The 18,784-nt window shown below is 45.8% G+C and overlaps 2 protein-coding genes across 6 annotated transcripts in view; both read right to left on the bottom strand.

Annotated features, from left to right (window-relative positions):
• Positions 1-1,795, bottom strand: part of CLTC (clathrin heavy chain) — a 33,002-nt gene extending 31,207 nt beyond the window's left edge. For all 5 annotated transcript variants that reach the window (XM_086624815.1, XM_086624817.1, XM_086624816.1 and 2 more), the window contains exon 1: positions 1,695-1,795. In XM_086624815.1, coding sequence (XP_086480941.1) covers positions 1,695-1,736 — 42 coding nt within the window. In that variant the 5' untranslated portion in view covers positions 1,737-1,795. The remainder of the gene's footprint in view (positions 1-1,694) is intronic.
• A 2,002-nt stretch (positions 1,796-3,797) lies between these two features.
• DHX40 (DEAH-box helicase 40) lies at positions 3,798-18,417 on the bottom strand. Its single transcript, XM_086624465.1, has 17 exons — positions 18,279-18,417; positions 17,967-18,112; positions 17,327-17,446; positions 15,932-16,162; positions 15,660-15,726; positions 14,965-15,096; positions 13,463-13,562; positions 12,912-12,998; positions 12,222-12,404; positions 11,591-11,671; positions 10,772-10,929; positions 8,554-8,668; positions 8,160-8,268; positions 7,753-7,847; positions 7,350-7,419; positions 6,730-6,958; positions 3,798-4,911 (listed from the first exon to the last, which is right to left on the bottom strand). Exons 1-17 carry the CDS (start codon positions 18,415-18,417, stop codon positions 4,772-4,774), a joined length of 2,202 nt encoding a protein of 733 aa, XP_086480591.1. The 3' UTR covers positions 3,798-4,771.
• Between the last annotated feature and the right edge of the window lie 367 nt (positions 18,418-18,784).

Here is an 18,784-nt window from a genome sequence, read left to right on the forward strand (position 1 = left end):
TACACAGAACCCTCTCAATACCCAGCTCTAGGCTAGGCCACGGCAAGGAGAGAACACCTGCTCAGAGCTGAAGCTCTGGTCAACTCATGAGATTCTCCTGTCAGTCCTGCTTAGGCCAGGGCTATGCCCAAGCTGTGAATTCTGACCTGCTTCTAAACTGACACTGAATTAAAACTATCCAATGCTAAGCAGTTAACTAGCCAGATAAAAACCAATCATGGCAGCGTTTTTTAAATGTAAAAATAACGCTATGGACAGTGGTAATTTACATAGCAAAAGAAATATTTTGCAATTATTATTTTAACAAAGGTTCTAGAAATTAAATTCTTTGGGTTAGAAAAGAGTCACTACAAATCCATCACCATGCTAGTGCCCACCACATTCCCAGTTAGCTAAGCACAAACTGCACACAGCCACTGACACCGCAGGGCAGCAGGGCTACAGACAGGCTGTTAGAAGCCAGAAGACCCAGACCAGGTACATTGACATAACTTTTATTACACAAATTCTCCTCCTCAGCAGCGAAGCGAAGCTTAACGCCATCACAGCTGCAGCACCTCCGGACCAGAAGCGTGGCTCGTAGTACTTCGCCCCACAGACTTGTCAAATAGGAAGTACAGATTGCACAACCGTGTCACCGCTTCCAGACCGCTCCCTGTACTCCAGCCTCACTGCGAGACGTTAAAAGCATGTTTGTTTGAGAAGGTAACCTTGCATGCCCGCAGCGGGGCGATTTCGGAGTTTGTACTAGTGCCTTTAGAAGGCTGTGTTAAAGAAACTCAAGGCCTGGAAATAATCTATCAGCACCCAGTTATGGTTTAATGATAACCCTCCGTGTACACCAAACCTGGAATTGCCAGGGGCCAGCAGACACCGGACAAAGCGTAGACCTGGCACTTCTGTGCCTGCGCTGCCACAGCTGCACTGCAGGGAAGCCCGCAGCAGCTCTCGCGTTTCCCTGCAACATGCAGTTTTCCTTTACAGAAGGCGACATCTCAACCCAGAACATCAATAAAAACAATTTAGCACGTCCTTACAGTTACAATAAATCTTAGCCTCACTAAAATAATAATTAAAAAAAAAAAAGCAATACACGGAGCCAGCGTGGCCACCGCACTAACTCATCCCCTCGCCCACCCCGTGCCGAGGCGGGATTTCCCGCTCGCACTGCCCCGCAGCAGCCGGACTCTCCCCTCCCACGGCCGCACCGCCCAGCAGGTGCTGCCGCGGGCACGGCGCCAGCCTCGCCTACACCACCGGGGCCAATACACCACCGCCCCGAGCGGGGAACGCACGGCGGGGACCGGGCAAGGGCAGCGGGCCGGCTGCCCGCCACCGGGGCGCGCACCTCGGCCGCCCGGGATACGGACGCAGCGCCCCAGCCCGTCCCCTCGTGCCCGGGCCCGCTCGGAGGCAGCAGCGAGCGCGCTGGAAGGTGCCCTTCGGGGCGGCCCGGCGGGCAGCCCGCGGCGCGGCCCGCGTTACACGCCGGTAAGGCCCATGGGAGGGCGGCCGCGCCGCCGGAGGGGCCCGCTCGGCCCCACGGCCCTCAGGGCGGGACCGCGGACGGGCCCAGCACCTCCCCGCACAGGCACCGTCCCCAGGCGGCCCCTCCGCCCGAGCGAGCGGCCCGCCCGCCCCAGCACCCGCTGCCGCTCCCCCGGCCCGGCCTGCGCCGGCCGCTCCGCACCCACCTGGAGATGCTCCTGGAAGCGAATCGGCAGGATCTGGGCCATGGCGGCGGCGGCGGGCTGGGGCTCCAGTCCGAGGCCGGACCGGAGTCACACCTCAGCGGGGTGCGGGCGGCGCGGGGAGTCGGGGCCGCAATGGCGGAGCGGGCCAGCGAGCGCGGAGAGCCGCGGCGATCCGGAAGCTGCCCCCGCCAGCGGAAGGATACCGCCGCGGAAGGAAGAGGCCGGCCCTCCCCTGCCGGGACCGGCCCGAACTGCGCCGGCCGGGCGGAAGGATCCCGGAGAGCGCGGCCAATGGGAGGGGCGGAGGGATCCGCCACCGGAAGGGACTATTTCGGGCCGCATCACTCCTCCCTCCCCGGCCTTTTTTTTTTTTTGCCACATCATGCGACCGGGGTGCGGCGGCGTCACTTCCGCTCCGCGCTCGCCGCGCCGCGGGGCCGAGCGGCGGGCAAGGTGACTCGGCGGGGCGGCCCCGGTCCGCGCGGAGCCCGGCGCGGGGGCGGGCTGGATTCCCGGTGAGGGCTCGGCCCTGCCCCGCCGGTTTCCCGCCATCCCGGGGCCGGCCGCGGCGTTCTGCTGCTGCAGACCCGTAACGGGCGCGGGCTGTGTTTTCCCTCGCTGTTCCCTAACAAATCCGGATTGAAAAAAGAGAAAGTCGGGACGGGCCGGCAGCCGGTACCGGCCTTCCTCCTCCCCCAAAACCGCGGGATGTAACGGGACATCCCTGAGGCTGCGGCGCCAAACTCCAAGGATGATCCCAAGGACTCTTCCCACGTAACGTTGTTAATAAGTACAGTCACATAACGAAACTTCAGATTTCCTCCGGCATTTATTAACTTCCAGTGTAACTGCGGCCCAGAGAAACGGGTCACACTTAACTCTTCGCTTGCCTGCGGCATCCCCCGCGCTTCGCCAAGAGGCTGTGTGTGCTGCAACACCGCTGCTTTCCTTCTTGCTTTCCTTGTTTTGCAATCTCATGGTCATTTCCTCATACCATTTTTGCTTCGTATTAAATTCACAATTTCAAAACCTTTTGAGCAGCCCTGGAACACGAGGGGGGGGGGGGGGAAAACACCTCCCTTCTTGCTACTAAGAAAGTAAAAAAGAATAAAACAAAGCCAAGAGATACACAGCCCCAAGCAAGAGTGCTTGCTGCGTATCTCTTGGCTTTGTTTTATTGCAAGTGGCTCTGATGTTGCAAAAATAACATAAATCGAAGTAAATACCAATAATATGTGTGGGCTTCTGCAAAATTCCAGCTGTAGGTTTAGTCAAGAAAAAGCGCTGGCTTCTCAAAAGCAGAGTCTGGGCAACAGCATAAAAGACCAAAACCCTTTTCCATCCAAACACAGGATAAAGGGCCCAACGAAAGAGGAACTGTAAGCATGCCACTTCCTACAAAGATTGATCACAACCAGTAATGTTTGGCTCACGCATTCCCTCAGGAACTGGAAAGGCACGAACCTCGCTGCCGTTCCTGAGCTCTGTATGCACAGAAAAGGGGCAGGCAGCAGCACAGCTCCTGCAGTGAGGAGCCTCTGCGACCCAAACTGGCACGGCAGCCGCGGGCATCACTGCTCCTGCAGCCTCGCAACTGGCGGAGCACACCGCAGCCTCACCGGCTCTTCGAGACATGAATCACGCCGTCTTCCCTCCGTCTGGCACATACACAGACCAGCCTCAGCCTTTTTATTTTAATAGGTACAATCACAGGAAGAGGGACAGTTATCAGACCTTCTACCTTCTTTATGAAGAACATTATTGTGTTCCCTATAAGAGAATCCCAAGAATTTTGAGAGCTTCTGAACAGCTACAGCCTGTGCAGTGCGGAGATGGGATGCTTAATGTTTTACACCAAGTGCTAAGGCTTTCTTACAACACCACTTTAACAGAGTTAGGTAGGTACCTGAAAAGCAACTGAAGGTGACACACAGTGCAAACAACTGAGGCGTGAAAAATGACAGTATGTTCTTCCAGTTTTTTTGAAATTATCTTACCAAAACGTTACTCACTGAAAGTGAAAAACAGTGAAAAAGACAAGTTCCACCCTGGAGCACTGGAACATTTTAGGATTATTAAAACAACAGAACAGGATTACCTCTATATTGAGAAGGAAACAAACTTTATGATGACAAAGCACCACAGTTCTTTGCTTTGTTACATACTTGAGTCAAGGAAAAAAGCTACTATTTCCTTGTCTAGTCGCTCTATACATTTGAAACATTCATTCTTCAGACTGAAATCCATACATTTAATAAAAAAAAACAACAAACCAACAGCCACCAAAATCAGAAACACAGCCCACTAGGCAGCAGCCTGCTGAAGGACTGCAGGTTGTAACCTGGCTGAGTACTGGATTGACTGCTGGGTTTTTTTTTTTGGCCAAATGGAAAGCACACAGTGCTAAGTCATCCCTGACAAAAATTATGCGTTGTTAGCAAGAATGTGAAAACATTTACAAAATACTTTGTATACAAAGACATCCTCACCCAGAACCACAGCTGGACGTGCTACAGCACAACACAGAGTAGGAACAACACTGTCTGCAATAGAGAATGCAGGTGGCAAATGTCCTTTTGAACGTAGATACAACAATTCCATTATTAAAAGAGCACTTCCTACACATTTTCCTGAGTAGTGTAAGAGCATAAAGATTGTACAGTGACAATCATACAAAGTAAAATGGATAAAAAGCGACAGTTTCACGTCTTTATAAAAACCCCAACCCCCTCCCAAAGAATACCTTTAAGAAAATGTTATTAATAATGGCACTGAGACCATTGAGACCTTTCCAAGTCAACTAAATGCCACAGAATTGGCACCGCAGTAAGTATCACGTCTTCATCCATGTTTGAGGCCACTAAACTGTTGCCAGTGACGTGCAGCAACAAAATTCAGCTTGGTAGCTTTCCCTTGCTGGATGCAGCAAAGGAAGATTGCGTTCCGTGGCACTCAAACTTACCAGAAAGCAGAAGTTTCCCTTCATTCCAGTCAGTCATTTTGCATTATGCAAACACACCCAGAACAACTGCACCAAACTGCCTTTCCCCACAGCAGGAGTAGAGCAGCTGCGAGTATCACTCAATTTCTTTCAATGGGCCACTTAAACCCTGTGCTCTTTGCTGCTTTCTCTCAAGATAACGAGCTCGAGCATCCAGTATTGATTTATCATTATTCCTTCTCTCCATCTTCTTTGCAGAGTTGTCCATGACTCCTTCTGGGGGGAGAGGAGAGAGAAATATACTCTCTGTGTCAAAAAAATCCAAACAGCATTACAATTCCTCCTGTTTGTAAAATACCCAAAAACCCCTGACAGAATCTCAAATGTTTTTCAAGTCCCAGTCAGTCATTTGAATGACTTCCAGAGAGGACAGACTGCACAACAGTGAGGTGAAATAATAATAACAAAAAAATCAGGCCCTAACTCCCATGTCAATATTTGCAGCTGGGCTCATCTCGTCCTCAAACGTATATCTTGCTTTCTATTGTAACAGATAATATGCATCTTGTGTTCTACGAAATTACACATTTCAAACTCAGGTTTAGGCAGGAGAGGGACAGCACTGGGAGTAGGAAAAAAAAAAGCTTAGAATAAACCATCTTTATAAACGCTCAGAGGTAGGAGTAAGAGGACAACATACTGATAAAGGAGTGGGAAAAGTCAGTCCTCCAGATTAGACACCCTTAGAAGTGCACATTTTCCCACTGAGCTGAGACATTGGGAGTGCTTCTCCCATAAGAAAAGCAGAGTAGGAAATATTTTCAGTTTAAAATAAAATTTAAAACAAAGTATTGTGCGAATGAAGCAGCTGCTGCAGCCTGTTCCTAAGGCTCTGGGGCTGGGCACCAGCATCTTTGATATGAGGAAGGAGCTTTCATCAGCATTCACTCTTGGAAGATTTGTAATTATTCTGTCTTGGAGTCAAACAATAATTCAGCTCACGCTGCAGCCTTTCCTTCCATTAGGCACTAATTAAGCCTTTGTCAGCTACTCAGCCACCTATTTTTATGAAGCTCCGAGAAATACAACATCTGTAAAGCCAGTATTAATCTCAAATTGATTTGCAATTACCTGGTGAAGTTAAAAAGTAAAGGGAGACAAAGAGAACAAGCCTCAGCTCCTCGGACTTCAGATAAATAGATGAGGCTTCTCTGTGTTATCCAATAATGAACACATTCCTTCCAGCAAATTCATAATCAAATCCAATTCACATTTTTACCATTTAAAATGGTTGTTTTATACAATAATGCAGGACAGAAAGAGATGCTGGTCTGAGCGCAAGAGTCTATATTTTTTCTATTCTTAAGGAAACTGAAGAGAATCTATATTGCCAGTGCCTGTACTGTAAATTAAATTAATGTTTTGGAAGAGTCAGCTCAGGAGTAAAGAGGCCCCTTGAATACTTGGCTGCTTTACTAAACCTGCTGACAGAAGAATTCAAAGCATGTCAAGCAGGCAGATCAGTTAGCAGGCACCAGTGTTAATTAAAACTGACTATTTAACCATATGGCATCGAATTCATTGTCAGAATGAAACATTCACCAAAATGTGACACTTTTTCCTCTGTGTTTTTTGTTTGGTGGAGTTTTCCGAGTTGTTTTGTTGTTTGTTGGTTGGGGTTTTTTTTGTCTCCTCCCACCCCCATAACCCTTAGGATTTCTCTCTCTTAGGACAGTGTTATTTTGGATATCTATGGCTAGATACCCTTGGCAAGCTTAAATAATGGTTAGACTCAAAATGCTTTTATTCAGCTCTGGGTCCAAGTTCCACCTCTGTCAGCTATATCAAACCAAAAGCAGGGAGCATGGCAAGAACCAGTAAGCAATCATCACCATATGCATTGCCGAGGCAGGAAAATAGGGATCCCAGAGCTGTAGTAAGAAAACAGCTAAAGCTACACATACCAAACACGTTAAGCACATCCAGATTAACACCTAGTAGTCCAGAACGCATTCAGTGATGCAATATACACACATGTCCACAACAACCAAGGAAACTACAGACGTCATAGATATGGACTAGTGGGGTGCTCACCATACTGTCTTTTAAGGTCCTCCTTATGCTTCCACTTCGTTATTTCCTCTTCAGTTACTTCTTCCCGTGCCACACTGCTCAGTTCATACGCATCAATTTGATGCAACCTGGGCAGCAAGTCTTTGACCCATTCATAGCGAACAGGACACACTGTCCGGACGTAGATTTTGGATGTCACTGTGACATCATGGAAGATGATCCACTCGAGACGAGTCTCCTGGTTATATAGCTGAAAAATCAATATTTTTAGTATTTCAAAACTGATAAAAAAGAAATTTTATTTCTACAGCACCCTCCACTGGAATATCTTTCAATGCTTTAGATGTGAGAATAAGGCAAAGCTGACACTACCTTAAATGTTCAGATAGGGAAACTGAGGCGTAATGACTTGCTTAAAACAGACAAACCTCAGTCTGTGTCACACTCATTCCATAAGCCAAACATTTACCAAATTTGAAGAAGCGATGCTCTTCCCCACTCTCAAAATGAATGCTACAACAGTGCTTCTCCTGGCCGTAAATTAGCACAAACCAAACAGAAGAGGAAGCGTTTACAGGGACCTGCCTCTTGTTCCTTTTATAGATCTTCTTCTACTTTATTAACAGAATTTGGTAACTTACTGTAGACGAAGGATGGATATAGACTATGCTGCCATGTCCGTCCATTGTGCAGAATGTCCTGGCTGCAGATCTAAAACATTTGTGAAGAAAAATATTTATAATGAAACATACTTTGCTGTCATTAAACAGCAACACTAATATAAGCAAATCAGCAGCAGTATAGAAGAGAATACTCAAATATATATATAAGCAGAGGAAGATCCTTCCAAAATTAAACTGTAAAAAAAGCAGAGTACCCACCAGGCTTCCAGCCCTGTGCAGAAACACCACCTTCAGCTGCAATTGGTACTTCGGTACTTTTGACAACATGCAGCCTTACTATTCTGTCTCCAACATGCAGCAGCATCTTTAAAGAACACGCATAATACCTTTTCCATTCAATTCTCCAAACTTTATTACTTACCTCCTAGCTACATTGATAAAATATCCTGCACACAGACATCTTCTTAGAATTTCAGTTCTGGAGCCTTCAAACGTCTCTTTAGGGAAGTCTGGCAGCTACGGAAAGTAAAAACAACATGAATCAGGATCTTTCCTGAAGGAAAAGTGTCTGAACTCCCTCCATCCCATGGATTTTAAACTCCGGGTTTCTCACCCTATGGAAACCATGAGCAAAGAAGAAAAACCCTCCTTCTTGCTTGTTACCACCATCACACCTGTTAGTTACACAAGCCACAGCAAGGATGCTCTAATTGGATTAGTTTCTACCAGAGAAAGGCAGCAGCCATCTGGCAAAGGCTCAGTAGTCCAGTACATGTCTTAAATATAAACTTATATAACTCAATCATATAAAAAATTATATTTTTTTACCTCTTTCAGTTTACTGATTATTTCCCGAAGTTGTTTTTCCACACTAAAAGCAGATTTTAAAGCTCTCCAATGGATCCAGTATTTCTGGCACCAAGCTGAAGGAGACTTGCTGAGAACAGAAATACTTGTATTACAAAGAGGCCCTTTGTAAGCTGAATGCAGAAAGTTGCCTCTCTTTTTTGTTGTGGCTGTACAAAGAGAGCAACCTACACAGCCAGATACTTTGTTAGTGTAAATAATAGGTGTCTTGATAGAAATTCAGATGACAATAAGGAATAAATCTGCAATCAGGTATGAGTACATAATGTTCATATATGCAATATATTTAAAAACCATCAGCAGCTGGGAGCTGTGAGCAATGCAAAACTACTTACAGTAAGGAATCATTTTATACCTTGCTTTGCACTGTTCAAAAATATTTAAGAGGGTTGCAAAGTCATTGCATCCTCCCACTTGTGAGGAAAGTTCTTGGTGTTGAAGCTCTGCCTCCTTTTGCTTCTGAGGATCACCTGAGGATGTAAGTTATATCTCACTTCAACAAAGTAATTTTTATTTATCACTCCTACTTAATTTTCTGTTAGTATCTCTCCAAAGCGTGTTCAACAGTCTTGGCTCTTTATTCCTAATAGTTTTAGATTGGCTTCTCCTCCACAGCTGCATTTACAGCTCTTCCCTCTTCTACTACTGTTGAACGAGAATACGTAAATGCTATTAAGTCTGTGATTAATCTCACCAGCCAGCACTGGAGATGAAGACTTCTAGTCTCTTCGAGAAAATAGTTCTACATACTGCTCTCTCACAATCCACTCGGATGCCAACATAGACCAGCAACCTTAAACAAACAGCTCACAGGGGTCAAGTGAAAGTTTTGCTCTGAGAGAAAAAAACAAGCCCGTTGAAACCACCCCCTCATAGCACCATCTAATCTGTTAAACTCAGCTTTTGTCCTAGTACTCAAGTGTCAGAGTACTGGAGACCTTAAAATAAATACGGGTCTAGGAAAAATGTGATCTGTGAGTTTGGCAGGAATTTGCTTTTGCTAAATGCTAGGAATGTACTAGGCAAAAGCAACATTTCTAAGTAAGCTATTTCAAGTTTTGAATACCCAAAGAATTTCTTCCCCAGCACAACCTATTCCCCTTAGTAGAAAGGGATATGCCTGCAAAGCCAATGCATTGCACTGCTGCTGTACTGCAGACGATGCCAGAATTTTGTGGGTATCACAAGTCCCAGTGATGAAGTAAGGAGGCCCGTTTGTATCCATGCTGCACATAAGCAAGTTCCTTCGTGATGGAAGTCTTTGTGCCCTCATGTACGGGGTTGCTGGAGAGTAACGAATGCGTGTGCACCAGCTAGCTGAACAGATAACAAGGGCATATTGCCAGATGGAGGATGGGAAAGCAAAAAGACCCCAGAGCAGAATCCAGGCTATCAGTACTGTCAGCAGTGTCTTTAGCTGTTGCACTAACGGGCACGGTTAATTGACTACAGAGATAACTGGACAAGAGCCAATGAGTGACTGGGAAGGACAAAGGTCTCCCACAAAGACTGTGCTACATATAAAGACTATATGGGGCACAGCTGGGGGACAGGTCAGGGGCAGACTGGAGGGGAAAGGAGATAGGAAGGAGGACATGGGAGACTGAGTTTAGCACTACTGAGAGGTGCTGGATTGGAACCACGGCAAAATTACATTTTCCATTTAGAAAAACAGCGATAAGCTGAGCTGCTCACAGTAACGTAAAAGGTCTATTTGGTTAAACAGAGTCACTGAACAGAAAAGCCAATCCAGAGGTGACACCACTCCTTAAAAACAAATTAATCAGTCCCTGTTGTCTGTACTTAGACCAACAGCAAAACATCTGCTGTGGTGCCTTTAGGTTTTCTGGTGGTTTTGGAGTTTTTTGTGGGTCTTTTTTTCTGGTTTGCTGTTTCTTTTCTTTTCCCTCCTGTAACAGAACTATCCCCCTCATGACCTCTCAGCAATCCACTCGTTTACCCATATGTTGCTTTACAGCTCGCAGCCTTGGGACAAATGCAACCCAATTCCATGCTATTTTGAAGTCTTTGGCACAGCTGTTGCCCAGTTCCTAGCGTGCAACGTGCCCTGACTCCAAGACCACAGAAAGCTGTAAAAGCATATGGGCAAAGCGCCGTTGTACATTGTCCTAATCTTACCATTCTTCCCTACGGATCTGCTACAATGTACTCTGGGAGACTTGAGGAATCTTCCTCACACTGCAATGTAATGGTTATCTAAAGTATTTAAGATAAATACTCATGTCTCCCACCAGTGCTGGGCCCAACGAAGGAGACCAGCTTTCTCCCTGGCAGGAGTATCCTTACTTGTAGCTTGTGATGGTAGTTTGTGCTACCACTGTTCAAAACACAGAATCAGTTCCCACTTTATATAATCTTGAGATACATCTATAAGATACTCACAAACTATTAGCACAGAAAACTACTGAGAGAAAAAAAGCCCTGCAGAGGGAAGCTGTAGAAAAGGTCTCCAGGTGAAGCAGTGCGTGCTGCCTAACCACTGCCTGAGATGCCCCTGTCCAAGCAGAATTCTCCACCCACCCGAGGCTGCTTTGGGAGAAGGGGCTTCTCACCTGGACGAATGAAGACATTTTCCACAGACAGCATGGCTGCTATGGGAAGCAGCAGATCTTCACAGTCAAGAGAAGCAGCTTTTATGACAGCACAGGTCAGGTTGGGAGGGAGGGGAAACTGCACCAGGAATTCACCCAGTCTTGTCACGTGGCCTCTCCTTATCCCAGGAAAAAGATTCATATACCAGATTTAACAAAACTATGTTTAAACGTAAATCAAAACATGTATACACATTGTCAGCCACCATATAAAGCATGAAAGAAGCATTTCCTTCTAACAACACAGCCTGCGTGCGCCCAGCAAGTGTCACTAACAGAAGAACGTTTCACCTTTCTCCAGTTTGGTTATGCCTGCTTCATGGCAGGCAAAGCCAGCTTTTTAGCGCACCAGATGCTTAAGATGGTTTGTTTTGGTTTGGTTTTTTTTTGCAAGAAGAATTCCTGGAAACTCAGGATAAGATCTCGCTTCCTGTCTTGAGTTCTTGGACAGACCTCACAGCTAGCGCCTAAGCACCTTCGTCGCAACAGTCTGGGATCTGCTATCAGAGACTATAGCACAGAGCTGAGGTAATTTGTCTGAGGTCACTCAGGAACTCCAGAACAATGTGGAGAAATTAATCTGCATCTCTCGAGTCCTAAGCCATCCTCTAACTCTAATTTTACAGAGTATATTAAAACTCAGCAGCTAACTTCCTGGTGTAATGAAAGAACATATTCTACTGCTGGGGAAATCCTTTAGTCCACATGAACAACTCACTAACATCAGTTAAACCAATAGATTTTGAATTCTTGTAGTGACTACACCCCTTTATTTTTTACCTGTCAATAGCATCACACTGGTAGAGTTGCTTGAGAGCTTCTAAAATATGCCTTTCTTCAGGGCGGTCCAAATAGGGAAATCTACAGTTAAAAAAAAAGTAAAAAATCTCCACTGTGCAGACTCAGTATAGCTTTGTCAGTTTTCATACGTATTAAAACATTTTTGTAACCTTCCAATACAGGTTTCTGACCAAAGTGCACATAAGCCTCTTCAGAACAGGGGTATGTTGCAAAGCATACAGCCTTATGCTGAAGAATTCCCATGACAGATCCCAGCATGGCACATGCAAAAACAAACTATATTTTCTGTACATGCATGATCCAAAAAAGGAACGATTCCACAGAAATGAAACTTTCAGGATATAAACATCAGCATTTTAAAGGAGCACTATTATCTATTTAATTTTGGAGATAAGGATTTAGTTTTGGCAGAACCTCAAATTGAACCCGAGCTCAAGATCCAATCTGGCATTAAAGACCGAGGAGAACAGCAGAAAAGCTGACAAGCTGATTGTATCACAGTGTCACAGTTGGCCAGGGACCTAATCCTGTCTCCTGCCAACAGGCTGGTGGTGCCTGTGCTGCTGGGACTCAGGGAGAAACGATAATCCCCCCTCTCCATGGAGGTTACCTTATGACATCATGCACGGAAAGGCACTTCAAGGTCAGGATCACAGATGTCAGGCTGGTTCTCTTGATCTCCGGGACCGTGTGATCAGGCATGCATTGCTCCCAGAATTCTCTGCTGTATAGCCGATAGCTTTTTCCAGATGATGTCCTGCCAGCTCGGCCAGCTCGCTGCCTTGCTTCACTCCTTCCAAAAGAGAAAGGCAGAGAAAAAAAATTCAAACCCTTCTCTTCTGTTATTACCCAAAGCAGCACGCTGCAATTACGATAAATAATAGCAATTTCTATGCTTGTAGATGGAAGATACGTTATACTGTGCAGCACCTAAGAAATCCAGCCACACAAGAACTAGCAGAATAAAGCAGCATTTCTGTGCAAGGGAAGATTTTTTTAAGCTGCTCTGAATCAGGCTGTTGTATTGAGCAAACACAAGACGACACGCGAGCCACTGTTCAGGCTACAGACAGCGCATTGTCAGACAGCGCATTGTCAATTCCTTCTTAAAGCCTGTAAACTTAGAGAAAATTATACGTCCTGAACCACTTTCTATTTAGCAGCAAACAAAATGGCTTTAAATTACAGAGCCTGGAAGCTGTGCAACCCCTCCTTTTTCTTTCTTTTAAATATCAACCGATACACAGTTTTGTCAGAGCAACTCCCAGAAACACCAAGCACACACATTTTTAAAACTTACTTTGAAATGGGAACCACCTCCAATATGTCTAAGCCAACTCGGGGGTTATGATTCAGCTGCTTCACAAATCCACTATCTACTACGTATCTGAAAGAGATTCATATTCTGTCAGAGAAGAAGACAACAGGGGTCTCAGTGGACAGACAAGTAACTGCCACATGCATATCACCAAAGCAAGAACACATTTACCCTAGAACACATTTACCCTACAATTGCTGCAAACAGGTACTTGCACTTTGCTGGTCAGCTGCAGCCCTGCAACGGTTCAGCCTACACAATGTTACAGCCAGAACCTTCCAGCACCCAAGGAGACTATGTTCATTTAATGGAGCTGAGATTTGAGTTCAAATTAGGGTCCAACAATATTAGTCATCTGTACGACTATGTAATATTATAAAGGGGATTTTTATTTAATACATACATAAAAAAGACAACAAGTAATTATTGGGCAGGTGTAATAGTGGAAGGAAGTCAGATGTTTTTCCAAATCCAGTAAAACTTTCTGAATTATTCCCTCTGTTACAGCGTAAATGAAGGATAGGAAATGATACCTGACTCCTTCAATTGTCAGAGACGTTGCAGCAATGTTTGTGGATACCACACATTTCCTAATGCCTGTGGGAGCTGGCAAAAATATTCTTTTCTGTTGATCTAAAAAGACAGGTAAGTCAGTCAAACAATCTGTTATTTTACAATGCTCTGATTTCAAACCACATCTCTAACACTGTGTAAAGTTATTCAAATGCTTAGTGAAAATCATTTGAATGAAATTAGAAAGTGAATCACATAACGTTCTAAAATACAGGTACGATATTATTTTAGCATAGGTCAGAAATCAGAGATTATCTTCTTTATTCCTTGCATATTGAATAGGTTTTTGAGATCAAGAAAGGCCAGCTCTCCTGGATGTTTCCTAACCCAGAGCTAAGAAAAACCAACAAGATGTCTTGTCTTAATAGAATCCTCAGGAAGGATTTGAAGGGTGTTAAGAACCAGAGCAAGCGAAGGTGAAGATGAAAACATTCAGTTAAACCCTTCATGTTTCCAGCAAGTCTTCTTTTAACATAATAAAGCAGCATATAGAGTTTCCATTAATTCGCAAGGAACAAAAAAGGGAGATGGAAATTCAACTTTTCCCTGAAACTTTCTCACGTATTATACTTGAAAAATATAAAAATCTCTTTAAGGAAAACTCTTGTGTATTTAAAAATATTCAAATACAATGGCCTCTGAGAAACTACTACAAAAGAAGAAAGAAAAAAAAAAAACACACTTTCAGTCAGGAATCTAACACCTATCATGGAGTAAGGAAGAAGTTCTATCTTTCTTTATGCAACTTAATTTTGCTCTTTGAAGAAGGTAAAAATTTTGCTCCCTCTCTGCAGATCATTGCCCAGTCTTTCCTCTCAGCAGCCCTTCCAGAGGGAAATTGCTGTCCTGCTCTTCAGAATACTTATTCAGCCCCTTGGCATTCTGCACCCACACATTTAAACATTGCACTCGAGTTCATCTGAAAATACAGTGCCTGTGTTCAGTAAAGGTCAAAGGCTCTTTGTTTTTAACTCTTTGAAACTAACTGTGGTATTGCTGCCAAATAAAACAGACTGACTCATTCTGATAACCTGTACTTTTCTGTAGTGTGTAACACTGTACTACTTCTATCTTCCCTTACAGGTCTACTCTCATCACCAAAAACCTACTGGCAAGATCTTTTCCATACAAAATAAAACGTGAGAGCCTAAATGAGACATCAGAACTTTCAGTTACACAACATCCCCTTCCTAAGCTGGAGACCTTGATGCCATGTGAAGCCATTCCCAGTGGTTATGAATTTTAACTGGAGGCTTCTGTGCAAGTACAGAGAAGGCTGAAGTCTGATTAGCTTATGAACACAGCAAAAAAACCTAAACCATTAGCTACAATATCGTAGCAATATGGGTTGATGAATGCCATTTTTTTCCAATCACAACAGAAATATTTGAGTAGTTGTTTATAACATCTTGCATTTAACATATATGTGAATTAAGTTCCCTACAACATTATATGCTCTTACCTGTTGACATTGACCCGTACAACGGTAAGATAAGCAGGCCTTCAATGGACCGATCGTGTACTTCATACCGGTAATCAATAGATTCTGCTTTCTTGAAAAGTAAGTCACAAGCTTTTTCTATCTCAATTTGACCTAAAAAACACACAAGAACATTTAAGCGACCTATGCAGCTACAACAATGCCTTCTTGGTCTGTAATATCTTTAAACGAGATTGTTTTGCCAAGAGTCATCATCACTATTACAAGAAGGAAGTAATATTTATAAGAGTTATTTTAGGAGGTGACATCCAGTCTTTCCACAGTGCCTCTTACCAAGGCTTTTCCTCAAAGATGACTGCATAAGTGCGTGGTCCACACACTGACGCAGGGTCTAGCAGCTCAAGAAATTCTCCCTTCCCGAATTAACAACAAAATTAAACACATATACAACATAAACAGAGTAAACTTGGCACAGGAAGAAAAGAACATACGCAAATTTTTAAGGTAACAGTCATCTTGTCTGTCCTCACAAGCCTGGATACACCTAAACATGAAAATGGTCACTTCACAGGACTATGTGTGTCAGCCTGCAAGCTTCCCTTCTCTACTTACCCCTCCAGGACAAACCAGACAGTCACTGGAAGGATGTACTCTTTCACTGGCAATGCCATGCTTCACCTGGAATAACCATGGGTTGTGGAAAGAAAAATCCTCACCTGTCAGGAAAACCAAGATATCGCCTGCTGGTTCATTTAAGTGGACATCCAATGTCACTTTTACAGCCTGAAAGAAAAAACAAACAAGCCAGTAACAGCTGGAATTTTTAAAATCACATATTTTTTAAAACTCAAAGTCCTAGTTCTTCCCTATATCCTGCAGGGATGCTAAGAGCACAGCGATACAGCATCTAATTCTTGTGGTCTTTCACAGATATAATCACACCAAGAACAGAGAACACAACACAGAAAAGAAGTAAAACAGGCCAGACCTCTGTAACATACGCAGAGCTGCCTACGTCCCTTGGGCTCAGCAGGTTGCAGAATATCTCCTTGACGGGATAACTTCTTCCTGGAATATGCAGCACTGAACAGTGTCCAAAGAACTCCGAGAGCTTGTCTACCTCCAGGGTGGCTGACATCACCACCACTTTCATGGCTGTCTTCCTGTCTGGTGGTTTCTTCTGTAGAAATAGTTTCTTCAGCAAACCAAATAAAATATCCTAACAGTAAAACAGAAGCAACTTATATTAGTACACCAGTTTTCTTAGAAGTGCCTGACGAACTTGGAAAGGACTGATTTTATCCCACTGATATAGTGAAGACAGAAAGCCACATCTTCAGGGCCTGAAGATTAGTTCACAATCATACACACACATACCCTGGGTGTCTTGTAAGCATGCTAATTGGTTTCTAGATTTTTTTTTTTTTTATCAGCTCTTCTCACAGCCTATAAACAGAACCAGTGTAACTTGAAATCCTTTGGTTTTCATTTTTATACTCTAATGGTCAAGTCATTTGCCAGCAGTTACCTCAGATCCACTTTAAAAAGTCATCACCTTTGTCCAGCATACGTTACCTGACTCAGTGTGCACCCTCCTCTGTTGTACTATTTATTGTTGTGACTTCAGCAAGTTTATTTCACTCTGCAGTGCTCTGGATTAAAAATCTGCTCCTTTTAGTTAGGCACAGGTGATGGAGCAGTAACTTCTTACCTCGCCTAGCTCAGTTACTTGCAATACCCTCGGATGCTTGAGGGCAGAACTGGGATACAGAAAGCATTTTCCCTTTTCCCCAGCTGGACTGACAGGCTGTTTAACACACAACACAATCTCTTGAGGACTGTGTAACACGAGTCTCGCTTTGCTTGCCACAGAAGGGTCAGAGTGACATTTGATAACTTTTGGTACTTAGGTCAGTATAGACACTTCCATGATCCCAAAAGCCGTAATCTCTTTGCACAGTCATATACACACCCTGAGAAACATTTGGCCTTAGAGTGCGAGAGATATTTCAGGGTTTTGTTTGTTTGTGTGTGTTTTTTTTAAAAGTAGGATTCTAGAAAGTCTGTGTTCACTGCGCTGGCTTCAAACTCCTGGAAGTTTTGGGAAAGTATCCAATAACCAGCCAGGTTCTAACTGCTTTCAAATGCAGCAATGGCTACAACAATTCCAACAGGACTACAGGCCACATCTTATTTTCAGATTATGCAGCAAGTAATAAACACAGCAGCAATTCTATGGTCTTAGGACAGCAAAAGATAAAGCCCATCCACGCAGAGTCCGCCAAAATCCTTAAGGATTGTACAGAAGTGAAAGAAAGGTATAAGCAGACCTCAGTAAGAGAGAAATAGTGACCCAAAAGGACAGATATAAGGCAACACTCACAGTGCTGAGGCTCCGCTCGTGGGCTTCATCCAAAATGATGATACTGTACTTGCTGAGAAGTGGGTCTGCCAGTATGTGCCTCAATAAGCAGCCATCGGTCATGTACTTGATGGCAGTATCCTGAAAGGTTTGGTTAGACATTCAGCTGTTTTCCTAGATCATAGAATGGTTTGGGTTGGAAGATGGAAAGATCATCCAGTTCCAACCCCCCTGCCATGGGCAGGGACACCCTCCACTACACCAGGCTGCTCACAGCCCCATCCAACCTGGCCTTGAACACTTCCAGGGATGGAGCATCCACAACTTCTCTAGGCAACCTGTTCCAGTGCCTAGGTTTTTACTTCAAAGTAAACACTTGTAGACAGATCACCTATTTGCCCAGAACACACATTGAGACGGCATCACAGGTGCTTGGCAATGCTTCACTCGTAAGGTGTTCGAAAAACTTGACCAAATGAGTTATACGAGAGATACAGCTGCAGCTTCACCACAGCTGGCTCCTCCAGGTGCATGCAAAGCCCCAGGAGAGGCAACAGGGCTGTGCCACTCAACAGAAAGGCCCCCAGGCAAAAACCTGAGCCGCAGCCCACTGCCACCACCCCCCTCCGCCACGACACCACCCGAGGGAACGCTGCCCTACCTCGGTGGAGCAGTCGTCGAAGCGGACCTGGTACCCGACGACACTCCCCAGCGAACAGCCCATCTCCTCGGCCACCCGCTGTGCCACCGAGATGGTGGCGACGCGCCGGGGCTGGGTGACACCGACGGCCCCGTGCTGGGCGAGACCTGCGGGAGAGACGGGAGAACCGGGGCACCGAGGTGCGCCGCTGAGAGGCAGCTCGTACACGAGTAACTACACAGCATCCCGGTTATTTTTTTATTTCTTTTCCATTTCCCGCGGCCGAGGCCCAGCGCAGAGGGGGCCCTCGGGGTTCGCCCTCCCCGCCGTTACCTGCCTCGTAGAGGTACTTGGGCAGCTGCGTGCTTTTGCCGCTGCCCGTCTCGCCGGTGACGATGAGGAAGGGCTGCGCCCTCACGGCCTCCACCAGGGCCCGGCGGTAGCGGCGGATGGGCAGAGCGGCGCCCTCCATGGCGGCTGAGGGGGCGGCGGCCCCGGTCCGGTCCGGTCCGGCCGGGACGGGACACACCGGCCCCCGCCGTCACGTGATCCCGTGCGGAAGCGGCGCCGGCGCGCGCCGATGACACCCGCTGTTTACGCACTCCCAGCGGCGCGCGCGGGCCTCTACGCCCCGCCTCCTCATTAAGCCCCGCCCCGCGCAGCCCCGCCCCGTGAAGCCCCGCCCACGAGGCCCCGCCCCGCGAAGCCCCGCCCACGAGGCCCCGCCCCGCGAAGCCCCGCCCCTGCACGCAGGCCCCGCCCCCGCCGTCCCCGCAGCCTCCCGCTCCACGCTGCCGCTCTCCCCGCGGTTCGCCAAAACCGCTGTTTTTTCCCCCAAA

Source organism: Tauraco erythrolophus, chromosome 21 (genome assembly GCF_009769465.1).
Source record: "Tauraco erythrolophus isolate bTauEry1 chromosome 21, bTauEry1.pri, whole genome shotgun sequence".
Taxonomy (NCBI): domain Eukaryota; kingdom Metazoa; phylum Chordata; class Aves; order Musophagiformes; family Musophagidae; genus Tauraco; species Tauraco erythrolophus.